A 15,332-nucleotide genomic window follows, 5' to 3' on the forward strand; every position below is an offset into this window, starting at 1 on the left:
CGTATCTTATATAAGAGCATTGTAAGGTTATAACTGTTAATTCGCCATCGTAATCATTTAATTAGCACTAAGAGAAATTAGAAGCGTCATTTCTTTCGTGTTGACTAGGACTTTAATGAAAGCATATCTCGTACCCTATTTGGTCCAATTAATTAAGAAATTTTGTTTAAGTAATTGTTCTTCATATAAAAGTCAACTGGTGGCTCGATCCGTTTTGTTAATCTTTCCTGTGTTTAGCAATTATATTAATTCTGAGCAGTCATTGATTAAGTAGTTAAGTATTTGATATTCATAAAGGGATAAAGCAGATTGGATGGAAGATGAATGGATGAGATATTCTTGTACGTGGACACAAAAGGGTCCATCCTGCGATCAATCAAAAAAAATCAAAACATGATTGCACAGCATGTGAAAGAAGGAAAAAATGGGTCCAATAATTATTTTGTACTTTTTTCTTGTCAAGTTTAAATATTATTTATTGAAGAAATTTTTATGGAGCAGCCGCCGCTTTTCATGAGTCAGATATATTTAATTCAGAGGAAATGGCAGTGATAAATTTGAGCTTCATCTAAAGAATTATTAATACTCTTTACATACACTTTTAAAAATTAAATTTTAGACTAATATTTAATGAATCTAAATTGAAGAAATTCTTTGCTCCAAATACTTCAGAGGAGATATTAGGAGATATTTTTTACTGTTGACGGAGTTTACTCCTTATATTTATTTAAAAAAATTATCCCTGAGCTTTCATTATGAATATTTGTACTTCTAAAATATAATAATTAAAATATTTGTTTTCGTTTAACTTCATGGAATTTTATAATGAGTCTCAGAAAATTGCCAAGGACCAAGAGAGCTTTCAATGCAATACAAGAGCATCGCATGGCCTACAATACTGTGTATAGAAATCCATGAGGGGGAAATTACATAAAGGAATGTATCTGAAACAAAGAATTACCATCAAGTGATTTTTTTTTTTGTTGGGAAATAGGGTGTTCACTTGATTAAATATTGGATATGTAAATATATAATACTTTGAATTCAATAATTCACTTTCAAATATAAAAAGACCACTTAGTAAGTAATTATTAATTAATTTTTTAATTTTTAAATTATTTTTTTGTTAAATGGCATTTTTGCCTCTCAATTATTCATCCAAAAGTATATGATTTCCTAAATTTTCATATAGTGCAATTTCCTTCTTCAACTTTTAAAAATAATGCATTGGGTTCCTTTTAAAAAAAATTGTAAATTCATTTTCTGAAATTTTTTTAATCAATTTAGAATACTCAATACATTATTTTTAAAAGTTGGAGAGAAAAATAACACTATATAAAACTTTAAGATACCAAATGCTCTTGAGTGAATAGTTGACAAAGAAAAAAAAATGTCTTTTAACTCTTTGTTTTTTTTTTTCAATTGAGTCCTGACTCCACGAATGATTAAGCACTTAATTATGATGTTGTTGGTGAAGCAAATGTATATATTATCCATTATAGTTAGAGGAAACAGATAAAGACAAACATTATAACGAGAAAAGATAAATATATCAGCAAGTTTTGTTTGCAGGTTCTGTTATAATTTGTGCATTTCTTCCTTGTTTTATCTAATGAGATTCAAAATTATTGGTCTTGTTTTCCTAACATTTAGGTCATAAATCTCAAGTCTTGATTTCATATTAATGTCTTAGATTTTAGTGTGTGTTTGGATAAATAGTTTTTCACATATGAAAAGCACTTTTGAGCTTTTCAATGCTAAAAGTTGCTTGAAAAATTTTTACTGAAGCAAAATAACTTTTGAGATGTGAATTGAAAAGAGTTTGGAAGTAGATTTTGAAATTCTATTTTAAATTGGATTTCAAACATCAAATGTGAGGTAGGCATTTAATGAGGAAAATAAATTTGCACCTACTTTTTAATTGATCATGCTACTTTTGATTTTTTTAACTTTCTTCGCCCGAGTTTACTTTACTATTCTCAAATTCTATTTGCTCTCAGCTCCTCTTAGCATCATCTGCCATTCCTCTAACCGAACTTCTCCCGTCTCCATCTCCCAGCCATCGAAGCTCCCTCGTTCGGTAATAAATGTTAAATTATTTATTGCGTAATTTTTTTCTAACATATTAAACTTCATATTTTTTGTTCTTATTATTTAACATATTAAATTTTATATCATTTTAAATTTTTTCAAATTTTTAAACATATCTAATATATTATATTTGAATAACAAAAATTATAAATAATTATAAATTAATGTCCTTTTTGGTTATTATATATTTAAAAGCATAAATCATCATTAACCTAAATAACTTTCAATTTATCAAACTAATTTTTTAAAAAAATATATTCAAATATAAATTTTATTATAACAAATAACTTTTATTTTTAATTTTTGCTAAATAAATTTTTAACAAACTAAAAATCAAACACATTTAATCAGGGTTGCCCTCTTTGTAATCATTGCATTGCATTATTTCACTAGAAGTATGCATGCATGTATACATACATACATACATACGATTTAATAATAATACACTATTGGGTGATATATAAAACTAAAAATCATATATTAAAATTTGAAATAAATGATTAAATAGCAAGTGAATTATGGGAAACAACGGGTTTTGGACTTTGGGGCTTCTAACATGCCTCCAGCTATTACTTTTTGTAATGTCCCATCCTTTAAATTTTGTTTTTCTTATGATAACTAGTTTCTATATAAAATAAAAAAATATTTTGACAGGAAAATAATAATTTTTTAAAGAGAAAAATATCACAACGATACAATTTTATAGTATTTTCCAGAAAAATTATCTATAAAAAAATACATAGTTTCAAAATAGAAATATACTAAAATCCCTCTCTTTTTTAATATGTTTATTTGACTAAATGAAATTCTAATATTGCCGAACTCAATTATGAGTTACTCCCCAGCAATATTTTTTACATTCACACAAACTTGAACTCAAACCTTGAATTTAAATGGCTATATCTTCTTCCACCAAGACCAATATACCTACTAGTAATGTCTCTCATTTGATGTAAAAGCTAATGGTGAAAAGAAAGCATAGAAACAAAATTGAAAATAATAGAAGACGTGACAAAAATATTAGAAATATGAAGGTGTGGGAAGAGCGTTAAAAGCAGAAGGGGATGAAGATTAAGACAGAAACCAGCTGATTACGGTGCTTGGGGACGAAGAAGACGTGTTTGACTGAACAAAGAAAGCAATGAAACAAGTGACAAGTTGAAAACATGGCAACGTTCAGAGAACTTGTAATTGATGGCCGTCGGCAACTTCACAAAAGCCATTTTTTCATGAGTTGGTGGTGACGGTGAGAGATCTCATTTAGTATATGTCGCCACTGACAACATGTGAGTAATTTGTAGCCATTTATCCCAAGTGCCACCCCACCCACCCACGTGGCTATATCAACGGCTCTGATTCCTTTTAGCAAACACGCCAATGATGGTTCCACTCCGGACATTTTGTCAAACTCATAACTGTATTTTGAAAGCCATCTTGTGCAACTACGTACGCTTTTGGAAAGTCTTGTGGTTCTCCTTTTATTTTATTTAATGATATTTTTTTTTATTTTTCAATGTATCTCTACAGCTGACAACCATAACACTAATCCATCGAAGCGTCATTTAAGTATTATATCCATGTAAGCAAGCAATGTTTAAAAAATTAGATTAAAAGTCTCAATTTTGATGATTCAACCAATAGTTGAACCAATGAGGTAATAAATAAATTAAAATTAAATAAAATAATATTAAATTCATATAATATATATTAAGAAATAAATTCAAAATACCTCTAGTTGTTAAAATTAACAACAACATGACCATAAATCAATACTATTATATGTTAATTTTATAAATTGTCAAACATATGTGGGTTTTCTTAAGGGTTCAATTTTTAGATTTTTTAGCATTATATATATATATATTAAGTTCAAACCGCCCATTTTATGTAAAAGCCATTTTGGATTCCAGCTTAGTTCTAGGTTCTAACTCAATGACAGATCAACCATGTAAACGATTTTCTAATCCAAATCAAACCTAACGAGTTTTAGTGGACAGTCTGACTGTCCAGCATGGCTCGATATTTGATTCTTAAAATACTGCATACAAGTTTCATAGCGAACAATCAAATCATATGCTTTTGTCTCTTTTCAGTCTTTTGTATGATATGAAAACGACACCGTTAATAGGACTCTCCACTCGCACGGCTATTCACCAATGACACTTCAGGCCGTGGGCCAAAGTTAACAGGCCGGCCCAAAATAGCCAACTTCACCATAAGGTTCAGAGACGTGAGATCCACAATCCATATCCATCTGAAATCCTACCCAAACAATGTAATGAAAACAGGGAAAAAAAGAGTAAGAGAGTCATCCATTGTTCGGGCCCGATAGTTTTGTTTTGGAAGTGCTTGGTAATATCGCATGCAGCATAATTGTACCAAAAACTTGTTCAAAAAGTTAAAAAAAAAAAAGAATTTCACTTTAAATAGTTCTATGTACTTCTCAATATAAATTTTGGAATCCACGTCAAACTCATGGATTATATTTAAAGTCATGTTAATTCCATTATAAAAATATTGTTTAACATGTCTCAATTTAAAACTAATTTAAATAAATAAATACATGATCATCAGTTGAACGAATTTGTTAAATTAAGCGAAACCATTGAATTAAGTTATGGAAATTTGGTTGGCAAAAAAAAAAAAGTTGTGGACATTTGGATAAGGATGATGACAGTTTTGCTCCCACTCCCACTCAACCGCCGAAATTATAGTCAAGTTTTAAATTCAAGAGAATAATATATCATATCTATGTACAACATTTATGTCCCAAAATAATTATAACTAGTTAGATTGACAGGAAAAAAATATATTTTTATTTTAATATAGATCTGTTAAAGATTAGAAACTAAAAATAATAATAATATCAAATCTGAAATATCAAGTTTTAATTCCAAAAGTCCAAATTTAATTCTCATCAATTTTTGACTAGTATATATTAATCATATAAAACTATTCTAATTTAAAAATATTTATGGGACGAGATGGGATTAAAGTAGTCTTATCCTATATCCCGTTGTAAAAAAAAAAAAAAAAAATATGCCTCGTGTTTTGAGACCAGAAAAGCCTACCTAAAAAAGAGCGGAAGAGAGAATTGAAAATGTAAAAAGTCTGAATAATTGAGTACAATTTTTCTGCTTGAAACAAACAAATCACAAAAGGTGCAATAAAACTATTACAACAACACAAGGGACAAAAAAAAAAAAAAAGAGTCATAACTCAGAAAATTCAACACCATACTTTTTTAATTCTAGGTACTGTAATAACATTTCTCAGATTTTCACTTCGGGTCTGTTTTCGCTCACGATCCCTTGGTGCTTATCAGTTGCTACACATCTTTTAGATTTTTTTTTGAATTTATATTTATATTTATTAAAAAATTTATAATATTTATTTTCAATTTAGATAATACATATTTAATTTGAATGGCTCAATTTAATATGAATAATTTTAATAGTTTTCATAAATTGATTATCTGGATATAAGTTTTATGGGTTCAAGTTAAAAAAAAAATCAAATAATATGAAAAGTACATATGAGTTCAATAAATTCATCATGGTTTGCGGGATTAAATTTTCAAAAACTTTAGGTCAGCATATCATAATTTTATGTGACACACTTGTAAATTTTAAAAAAGCTGAGATATTGCATTTGCCAACCCTCAAATTAACGTGGCTGTCATTAGTTTTTTTTTTTTTTTTTAACTATTCAATGTCTGTTTTCACTTTTCAGTTTTCATTTTCTTTATTTTTGCTGTAGTTCTTAATCATTCTGATCAAATTTTCAATGTCCAAATGTGTTTAATTTTTATTTTAATAATAATTTTTATAAAACATCAAATCTAAATCTCGTAAAGTTAATTTGATAATGAATGAGCTCTCAGTTTTTCGGCTGGAAAACAACATCAAATTATCAATGAAGACATGTTTTGGGCTTACGAAATTATAAATATTTAAGATAAACATTATTTATCTTCAATCAATAGCACACTAAACTTTAAAAAATAAAAAGGTAGAAAATAATTATAAAAAAACACACACACACACACACATATTTGCATAAATTTAATGATAGAAGGGATGCGTGGCGGTGATGAAAGTATATATAATGGTAAATGGACCCTCCAAATTAGAACTTGAAGAGAATACAATGCATCTTGGCCAATCATACAAGTCTCCCATGAACTAATGCTTCAGGCACGTAGGACCAACGCAGCTTTCTAGCCAAATTATATAAAACATATCGTTCAAAATCAGATTATGTTTCACTTGTACTTTCACAGCTAAACAGGATCGTTATCATTAATCAGCAATATCAATTTCAGAAATCTCTGTCTTTAAAATTATGCCTTCAATGTGTGTACATGTTTCAATGAGTTGAAGTTCAAGTGAATTAAGTCTCGTAAACTCGTTGAAATCAAGAGAAGTCTTATGACATGTAAAATGCTTATAGAGATATTTATAAATCATTCTCCAATAAAAAGTCCTTGCTTCATTGACAAGAATCAAACTCGTCGCATCCTTACGCAATGTGAGCCAACTTCTTACTAATTGAGTCACGCTTGTTCTTGTAGGTTCAATTATATATAACACAAAGTTCTAAAGTTATAATATTCTATTACGTTGTTTAAACATGAGTGGATTTAAGTTAACATGAGAAGTTTCATATCAAATAAACTTAAACTTAATAACTAATATCTAATAATATAGAACGACCCACAAACATGAGCAGTTTTAAATCAAGATGTGATGTTGTTTCACTGCTTTTCATCTATTTGTCCTCTCCCCTACAGTCCTATCATATATGAAGGTTTCTACAGGTTCAACTGCATTCCATGTATCTAACTGGTTAGACAACATGATTGATATATCAACTATCAAAGTCTATAAAAAGGAATTGATGGGGGATGAAAACTGAGAATCAAGGAAGGACTTTTTTAACAGAGTAATCTTCTCTCTTCTCCCACCTTGACCAATCAAGGGTCCGTCATGCCTTTCTCCAATGGCAGCCGATTGGATCAAGGACTCAAGCTTCCACTGATTCAGTCACCAGACAGCTTTGGACAGAAGTTATCTTCCCCACATTCTGCAGATTCTCCAGAAATTAGTAAGGTTGAGAAAAACATCTTCCGCTTTAGAAAACTTGCTTTTTTAAGTTCATCGCTTGATAACTTGAAGCACAAGTTCTTTCATTATATTGTTTGCAATTAACAGAAAGCAGTTGGATTCAAAAGGAAGAGAAGCAATAACAGGATTGAAGAGAAGCAGAAAGAAGTAATCCATGTCAGGGCAAAAAGAGGTCAAGCTACTGATAGTCACAGTTTAGCAGAACGGGTACGAGTACAAAAATCAAACCCCTTTACATATAAATATATAAAGCCACTCAGAGTTGAGATAATTCTTTTTTTTTTAATTAAATTTCAGGTGAGAAGAGAGAAGATCAATGAAAAGCTAAGATGCTTGCAGGACTTGGTTCCAGGATGTTACAAGGTTAATTGATCAGAACGGTCTTTGATGTTATGTTTGTTCAGAATAGTCTTTGATGTCATTTTTATGAATTTGCAGGCAATGGGAATGGCAGTTATGTTAGATGTGATCATAAACTACGTTCTGTCACTACAGCAACAGATTGAGGTGATTATGATGATGGTGGTATTATTCATTATTTTTCCCATTTTGGTTATCAAATATATCCTGACTTGCTGATATTTAAATTTCTCATTCTTTTCTTGAAAAAGTTTCTCTCCATGAAGCTCTCAGCAGCAAGCATGTGTTTTGATTTCAACACCTACGAGATGAATACCATCCAAACCATGCAGGTACACTTTAAAGTCATCTGTGTTCTGTGGTTGTTTGACGTGTTATATATATATATATATATATATATGTATATGTTTTTCTACACACGCTCATGAAAGGCTTGTGTGTTGCAGAGAAGTCCTAGCACAGATAGAGTCCAAGGGATGGAAAGGATGGAAGGAGAAGGTTATCAAGGCTTTGCTTATTGGAACCCTACATGGCCGCTTCAGTAGAAGAAGAAGAAAGTCTTTGGTTCTGCTGGAAGCATCCTTTTTTTCATACACATAAATTAGTTGGATTACTGTTAAGATGAAACTCTGTAAAACAAATATTGCATTGCAGGTAATAGCGAACTATACTTGTTAAGAATGGGGAGTGGTTGCTTGAATACATGTTGATATTCTGCTTTACAAAGTCATCAATATGTTCAAGCTCTGAAGTGTACTTTTCATATCCATGAATTTATAATTAAAAAGTGGGCTAAGTTCATCTCAGAACTCTCTGAATAATAGTGACAGTTTACTGCAGCAGCATTTTTTGCTACAGTTAAGTTAATGAAATATGGTTCACAATAAGAGAAGGCTTAACAAATAAGCCAAATAGAAGAGTCCAATTTGCAGAAACAGATACTACATAGATAAGTCCCATTAATTTGCCAAGCTCATAACACTGACATTGACAAATGAAGATGAAATATCCATGTGTCTACAATGTCGGTGGTCATGACCTGGGTTCACTGAAATTGAGATAGATCCATGATAGTTAGTAACATATTGGGATGTGATTCGTGTAATGTGATAGATCAAGTTTGTTGGATTAATAAATAAAGAGAGTGAAAGGGGCAAGTACAATGGATTGTTCATCAAAATTTGGACGGACTAACGTCTTTAAATGCTAAAGAAAGCTTCAACAGATTGAGATGCTTCATAAAGGTACAACAAACAAGAAAATGTGATGCAGCTTATGGATTTTGCGCGTGGGACAGCAAGACCACCTGATGGGAAGAAATAGAAATAGAAATAATTAAAGATATTCCAAGGATATTATAGATTTAAAATATTTTTCTCTCATATTAATTACGCATATTTTGTTTTAATTTGAGTTACTGTTATCTTTCAACATTTATTATTATCTTTTCATTTATTATTATCTTTTTATTTAATTTTAGAATTTCTAATATTTTCATGCATTTATTTCTAAGGTTTGGTTGAAGTTTATAAATAGTACCTTAACTCATTTGATTTGCACGCACATTTAATTGAAGAAGAGTTACTGTTATCTTGCTTCTTCTCTGAGTTTTCACGTCTCTCTTTTCTCTTTATTGATCCCTTTTTTTTTTCTATATTCTCTCCTTCTTTTCCTTCCTTATTCTGCATCACCATCTCAGTGTTATATGTACATGAATGCATATAATAATGGAAAAATCACATCCAGCCTCCCCTCAAGGAAATGAATCACAAATAAGAACTAATGCAGAATGAATTGTTAAAATAAGAACATGACTTTTTTTTTAATATAACTTATTGTTGGTCTTTATCTGTAATTAATTCTCTTGAAAGGACGTTGGATGTGATTTTTCCTAGAATAATTATCTTGACAAGTTGATAAGTACGAACAATAATGCATATCTTAGTTGTTACTTGGCAAGAGAATCTGCTACTTCATCCCACTCAATCTTCTCTCATTGAACTTAAGTTTACATCACTCGCCTTCTCATTTCATCATTGCCATTATGGAATTTCTGGATTACAAGAAATCTGTAGCTGGAAGTCGATCATATGGATAACTCAAACAATGACTCTATACTCTAGAGATCATTGTTGTTAAGAAGTTATGATTTCTTTGAATATTCTCAAAGGAAAGATGAATTTAAGTTTAATTTATCAAACCAAACCACATTAGCATTTCATCTATTTACAAGAACACTTTCGCGTGTATTTGGATGAGGGAAAAATCAATTTTTTTAGCAAATTACCCAAACAGTCAAAAAAAGACAAAAATTGATTCTGAGGCAAGACGCGCATTTTCCCCTAAGCTCCTTCCATCAGCTTTTGACAGAAATTTATCAAAAAACGTTAGAAAAAATTACAAAGAAAGCCCACAAAAAAATTACAAATAAAGCACATAATTTAATAAAAATAAAATCAAACTCTCTTCTCTTATCTTTTTTTCTTAATAAAATTCAAATTTTGTATCCTCAAAAAATTAATGTTTAATATTTAAGAATTAAATTATATAGTAATCTATATAGTTAAAATTGATTCTGATTAAATTATCCAAACATCTTCAATTATATTACAATTAATTTCAAAAAAATAGTATTCAAATAGATTGTGTTATAACATATTCAATTATAATTAAATCTACCACTTAATCAATTATTTTCATAATCTATTATACCTAACTGAAATCTAAATGAGTACTTCGCAAATTTCAAAGTTTTAACCAGCTTAGCTATCAATTATTTTACTCTCAAAGAGTGCTTTTCACTTTCAAAAAGCTCAAAATTGTTTGGGTATCAAATTTTAGCCAAAACAACTTTCTAGAAGTATATTTAGGAAAACGGCCAATTGTTTGGACAAACTTTTGAAAAAAAAAATATATCAAAATATAAATTTTATTATAATAATAACTTACTTTTATCTAGTATTTTAAAAATTAGATTGAACAGGCCAGTTCAACCGATTGAACTGAAAACCGACTCTTAATCTTGTTTGGTTGAGCCCTCAAAACTAGGGAACCGGTCAATGATCGGAAAAATCGGTTGAAAAACAGGCCAATTTCCTTGAAAACCAGGCTAAATTATTTTAAAATATAAAAAATTAATTTTAAAATTAATTAAAACAAAGAACCGTTAAGAATGATTAATATTAATCATGTATTCATTAACAATATATCATTTTATCAAGCATTTATTAATATTTTTTGAAAAATATAAATATTTGAATATATTTCTTACTTAATTATGATATATAAATTAAAAATATATTAATTTAATGTCAACTGATTCAACCATGGTTCGACTACGGTTGAACCAATTAACCGTAAACCAGTACCTAATCTGATTTAATAATTAGTTCAGTTTTTAAAACTTTACTTTTACTAAATAAACTTTTAACAAGCTAACTTTTGGCTCTTAAAAAACCAAAAGGGCCAAAATCTAGTTCTCTTTTGTATCATTTTAATTATTTTTTATTTTGTCCACGGCTTTTTGTTCAGTAACAATGCAACATTTCTAGCTTACGAAGTTGAGATTTGACAAGGAAGCTGGGTACCCGGCAAAAAAGGGAAGATGGTTTTAATACTTCAAAATTATTACTATCTAGTTGATGTGAAGTTTGAAAAATAAAAAATTATAATATTTATGGCTTATGAAGAATGCGGTTTATAATATCATGCAAGAGCCGAGATAGAGAAACACACACAAGAACGTGGATTGAAAAGTGCTTCTCATCATAGGATTCCATATTGTCGCTTGGTGTTTCAGGGTTGTTTGGTTAGTTTTGATTGACCAGTAGTTATGACTTTTGACTGTTTTCTCAAAATATCTCAACGAGATGGCAACGTCGAAGCGACATTTCAAAAAGATTTCTCAATTCGCATCACTCAAATTTCAATCTTTCCTCCTTAGATAAACAAATACCCTTATCCAGTTAACGCTGTCTAATAAAAGCACAACTTTACTAATTTTATTACAAATTGAATGTAGTGAAAGGGGATAATCTTTTTATAACATAATAAATTAATATTTAAATTTTTATTAAAAGAAATATCTATATTTAAACTTCAGTTGTGTCTAAAATAATATTGTCTTTAATAAAAAAAACGTGTGTAATAAAGAAAACAAGTACATTATTAAAAATGGAGAGTAATTGCTCGGAAACGATGGAGAAAACAAGTCTATCATTACATAACAGTTCTATTTTGAAACTCTAACATGTGTGCATGCAAGAGTAGCATAAAAATATCAAATCTTAATTCATAATTTTAAAGTTTAAGTTTATAAGTCATTTTCTTTTACTACATATTAATTATTAAACTTATATCAGTTCAAATTCACTTACATTTGTACAAACGAACATAAATTGTTGCTGGATTTTCTTCTAAAGAGTAAGTAATGCAGCACAAATTTATTTGGCAGTAAGCAAGCATGCTTCAGCATTGGTTTTGCTATGCCTTGATTTGAATGCGTAATGCTATGTGCCCCTCAGAGATGCACCGTAAAAGTTCTAAGCCGGTTTTATTCTTTTGGTCTAATGATATAATCTTGAATTTAAACAAGACCCTGTTGCTCTTCACTCATGTTTGACTGACCGGTGCGCTAAAAAAATCCAATTTCCTGTTTCCCAACTACCAAATAGACGACAGATGCCTTCATTTAAACACACCTTTGCGAGTTGAGATTTTGGGGCTCTGATCAGCAAACTCAGAAAATGGAAGAAGATCATGGAGGGACAGGGAAGAAGGTGATGGTGGCCATAGATGAAAGTGATGACAGTTACTATGCACTCATTTGGTTGCTCAAAACTCTCAAGGAATCACTACGAAGCAAGCCCGTTTTACTCTTCATGGTTCAGCCTGCAATTGATAGCAACTACATTTTTTCAGCTTCCCTTGGCTCTGCTCGCCTCTACTCTTTACTTTCACCCAGTTGAGTTCTACAAAATTCCATCCACTTATTACTGTCATGGATTCTTCTCCTTTCTTTGTGTTTGTTCTTGTTTTTCTTGGTTGCTTTCTTGCTGATGAACCTGTGTTCTGCTAAACATGTAGGACCAGATTTTGTGAACTCATTCAAGGAGAATCAGGAAAAGCTTGCACTGGCTCTGTTGGAGAGAGCCAAGAGTATTTGTGCTAGTCATGGGGTACCTTATTATTATTATTTTTTTTTAATAATTCTTTGGGAATCTCTGAATTTATTTTTCTGAAATCTGAACCATGTCTATACACTCGAGAGCTGTTTTGTTTGATTAACAGAACTTTTCCCTTTCCATCTATTAGTATGGGGAAGAAGTGGACTCTAAAAATATTACTAATTGAATTTGAAGGAAAAAGAAAAAATAAAATCAGACTGTATCCATTGTTTTAACATGAACTCTAAAATGGGTTTCATGAAGGGTTAGAGATGTGTTGGCATAGAGGTTTTAAGCATGTTGAAGTACAACTGGATTGTGTGGAAGCGATTAATCTCCTTACTAGAGACCAGCATTTTCATCACTTTTTCTATCAGTTTTATATATAGGGAAAACAATGGTATAGAGACTAGTTTAACTAGGAAAGCTCATGACTTTAGCTCTGATTTTTGTATTTATTATCATTCCCCACCTCTTTAGTTGGAGGCGACAATTGATAAAAGATAATTGGTGTCTGTTTTTATTTCGTTCCTCTTATAATTATTTTTTCTTCCATTAGTGCATGAAAGTATTTCAGTTTTCATTAAAAAAAAAAAACAAGAAGAAGAAGGCTAAAAGAAAGTGATGATGAGAGATGGTTTATTTATGAGTACAGGTGGATGCAGAGATCTGTAGAGAGGAAGGTGATCCAAGAACGGCCTTATGTGATGCAGTAGTAAAGCATAATATTGATTTGCTTGTGTTGGGAGAGCGTGAGCTTGGAACAATAAAAAGGTATTTGATTCTTGTCCCATGCTCAATCTACATGAATCTTTTTTGTAAAAAAATGAAAGCTAATGTCTTAGATTTTGATTTTATACAAAATTACATGGCACTAACAGCATGATGTTCATGCAGGGCTCTTATAGGAAGTGTGGGAAACTACTGTGTCCAAAATGCCAAATGCCCTGTCCTTGTGGTGAAGAAACCAGAGTAGTATTTTATATCTGCCACATTAACAGTGCAATATTAGCAGGAAACTTCTGGCTTTTGGTTGACTTGATCTTGTGATATTGTAATATGTACATCAGTACATAGTCATCTTGGATCTTATCATCCGGCTCTGGAAAGAGTGACAAAGATGAAAGTGTGTGCCTGGTTTTCTATCAACCAAAAATCAGTCTGTTAAAAGTTTATTTAACAAAAATTAATTTAGTAAAAGTTAGGTGCTGTAACAAAATTTCTATTTGAATGTATTTTTTTAAAAGTCAATTTAATAAATTGAACTTTATTTGGATATTATATGATGAAAAGTATATTTAAAAGTAATAAAAATGTATACATAATATAAAACTTGAAATATCTAAATTATAGAAAAAATATATATCTACATATTTTTATATCTTGTTTCAATTTTGAATTAGTTCTCTATAGTTTATTTTAAATTAGGCTTTTGTAACTTGAAAAGTAATTTTGTTTTGGTATTGATTGAAACCCATGGGGATTAATATATCTAATGGATCAAACAATAAGGTTTTAATTAAAACAAAATAGATTATAGGGACTTAATTCATAATTGATAAAATTATAAGATGGCACAGAAACCTCTCTCTAAACAAAGTTCTCTGTTTATTCTCTAATTTGATAATCGTACAAAGGAAATGACACGACTATTTATACTAAACCTTAGATCCAAAGACTTAAATGTTGAAAAAGGAGTTTCAGCTATTACATGAGCTATTACATGTGTTTATTACCCTATGAAAGTTATAAAGAATTATGGCATTCAAGGTTATCAATGGAGGAGTTACATTCAGGCATTCAAGGTTATCAATGGAGGAGTTACGTTCAGGCTTCTATTTCATCTTCCTTGTGTTCAGTGAAACTCGCCCTCAAGTCAAATTCAGCATTATCATTAATGTAAGGGGATAGATCAGCAACATTGAAGGTGGCAGACACTCCATAAGATCCAGGAAATTTCACCTTATAAGCATTATTGTTGATCTTTTACACAATCTTGAATGAACCAACAGCTCTTGGGGACAACTTGGCGTTTGACTGTTTAGGAAATCGTTCCTTTTATAGATATATCCAAACCAAGTCTCCTATATTAAAAGTTTGCTATTTTCGATGCTTGTCACATTGAGCCTTGTATCTCAAATTCTGCTTTTGGATTCGCTCGCGGACTTGCTCATGCAACTTCTTAATTTTCTTAGCCTTATGGTCAACATCAGAGCTATATTGCTGTTTATCAAATGAAGGGGTCAAGTTTAGCGGACTAAGGGGATGAGTTCCATAAACAATTTGAACCGAACACTTTTCATTTGCTTGGTTGATAAAATTATTGTAAGCAAATTCAACTTGAGCAAGAATGAGATCCCACTGCTTCAAATTCTTCCCAGCGAAACTGCGAAGAAGATTACCAAGAAGCCTGTTTATATCTTTAGTTTGACCTTCTATCTGAGGATGACTAGTGCTGCTAAACTGGAGCTTAGTTCCCATCTTGTTCTATAGCGTCCGCTAAAAGTAGTGGAGAAACTTCACATCATAGTCAGAAGTGATAGTCTTGGGAATGCTGTGCAGATGCATAATCTCCTTAAAGTATAAGTTT

General features: G+C 30.5%; 2 protein-coding genes across 2 annotated transcripts; both read left to right on the forward strand.

Annotated features, from left to right (window-relative positions):
• The first annotated feature begins 7,046 nt into the window (after positions 1-7,046).
• On the forward strand, positions 7,047-8,234 carry LOC129310724 (transcription factor BEE 3-like). The gene is made up of 6 exons (XM_054952646.1): positions 7,047-7,202; positions 7,305-7,424; positions 7,515-7,580; positions 7,656-7,724; positions 7,829-7,909; positions 8,024-8,234. Exons 1-6 carry the CDS (start codon positions 7,080-7,082, stop codon positions 8,120-8,122), a joined length of 558 nt encoding a protein of 185 aa, XP_054808621.1. The 5' UTR covers positions 7,047-7,079; the 3' UTR covers positions 8,123-8,234.
• A 4,037-nt stretch (positions 8,235-12,271) lies between these two features.
• LOC129311718 (universal stress protein A-like protein) lies at positions 12,272-14,861 on the forward strand. The gene is made up of 4 exons (XM_054954138.1): positions 12,272-12,539; positions 12,663-12,754; positions 13,398-13,516; positions 13,640-14,861. Exons 1-4 carry the CDS (start codon positions 12,323-12,325, stop codon positions 13,716-13,718), a joined length of 507 nt encoding a protein of 168 aa, XP_054810113.1. The 5' UTR covers positions 12,272-12,322; the 3' UTR covers positions 13,719-14,861.
• Positions 14,862-15,332: the final 471 nt, after the last annotated feature.

Source organism: Prosopis cineraria, unplaced genomic scaffold, assembly GCF_029017545.1.
Source record: "Prosopis cineraria cultivar Desert tree isolate PC_DT_omini unplaced genomic scaffold, ASM2901754v1 PC5, whole genome shotgun sequence".
NCBI classification, from domain to species: domain Eukaryota; kingdom Viridiplantae; phylum Streptophyta; class Magnoliopsida; order Fabales; family Fabaceae; genus Prosopis; species Prosopis cineraria.

What these genes read in the sequence shown, in the direction of transcription:
- LOC129310724 (XM_054952646.1), top strand. Translation starts at nt 7,080, where the DNA reads ATGCCTTTCTCCAATGGCAGCCGATTGGATCAAGGACTCAAGCTTCCA. An exon ending in GTCACAGTTTAGCAGAACGG is followed by an intron (nt 7,425 to 7,514) that starts GTACGAGTACAA and finishes ATTAAATTTCAG; the next exon opens with GTGAGAAGAGAGAAGATCAA. An exon ending in ATACCATCCAAACCATGCAG is followed by an intron (nt 7,910 to 8,023) that starts GTACACTTTAAA and finishes TGTGTGTTGCAG; the next exon opens with AGAAGTCCTAGCACAGATAG.
- LOC129311718 (XM_054954138.1), top strand. Translation starts at nt 12,323, where the DNA reads ATGGAAGAAGATCATGGAGGGACAGGGAAGAAGGTGATGGTGGCCATA. An exon ending in CTACTCTTTACTTTCACCCA is followed by an intron (nt 12,540 to 12,662) that starts GTTGAGTTCTAC and finishes CTAAACATGTAG; the next exon opens with GACCAGATTTTGTGAACTCA. An exon ending in GAGCTTGGAACAATAAAAAG is followed by an intron (nt 13,517 to 13,639) that starts GTATTTGATTCT and finishes ATGTTCATGCAG; the next exon opens with GGCTCTTATAGGAAGTGTGG.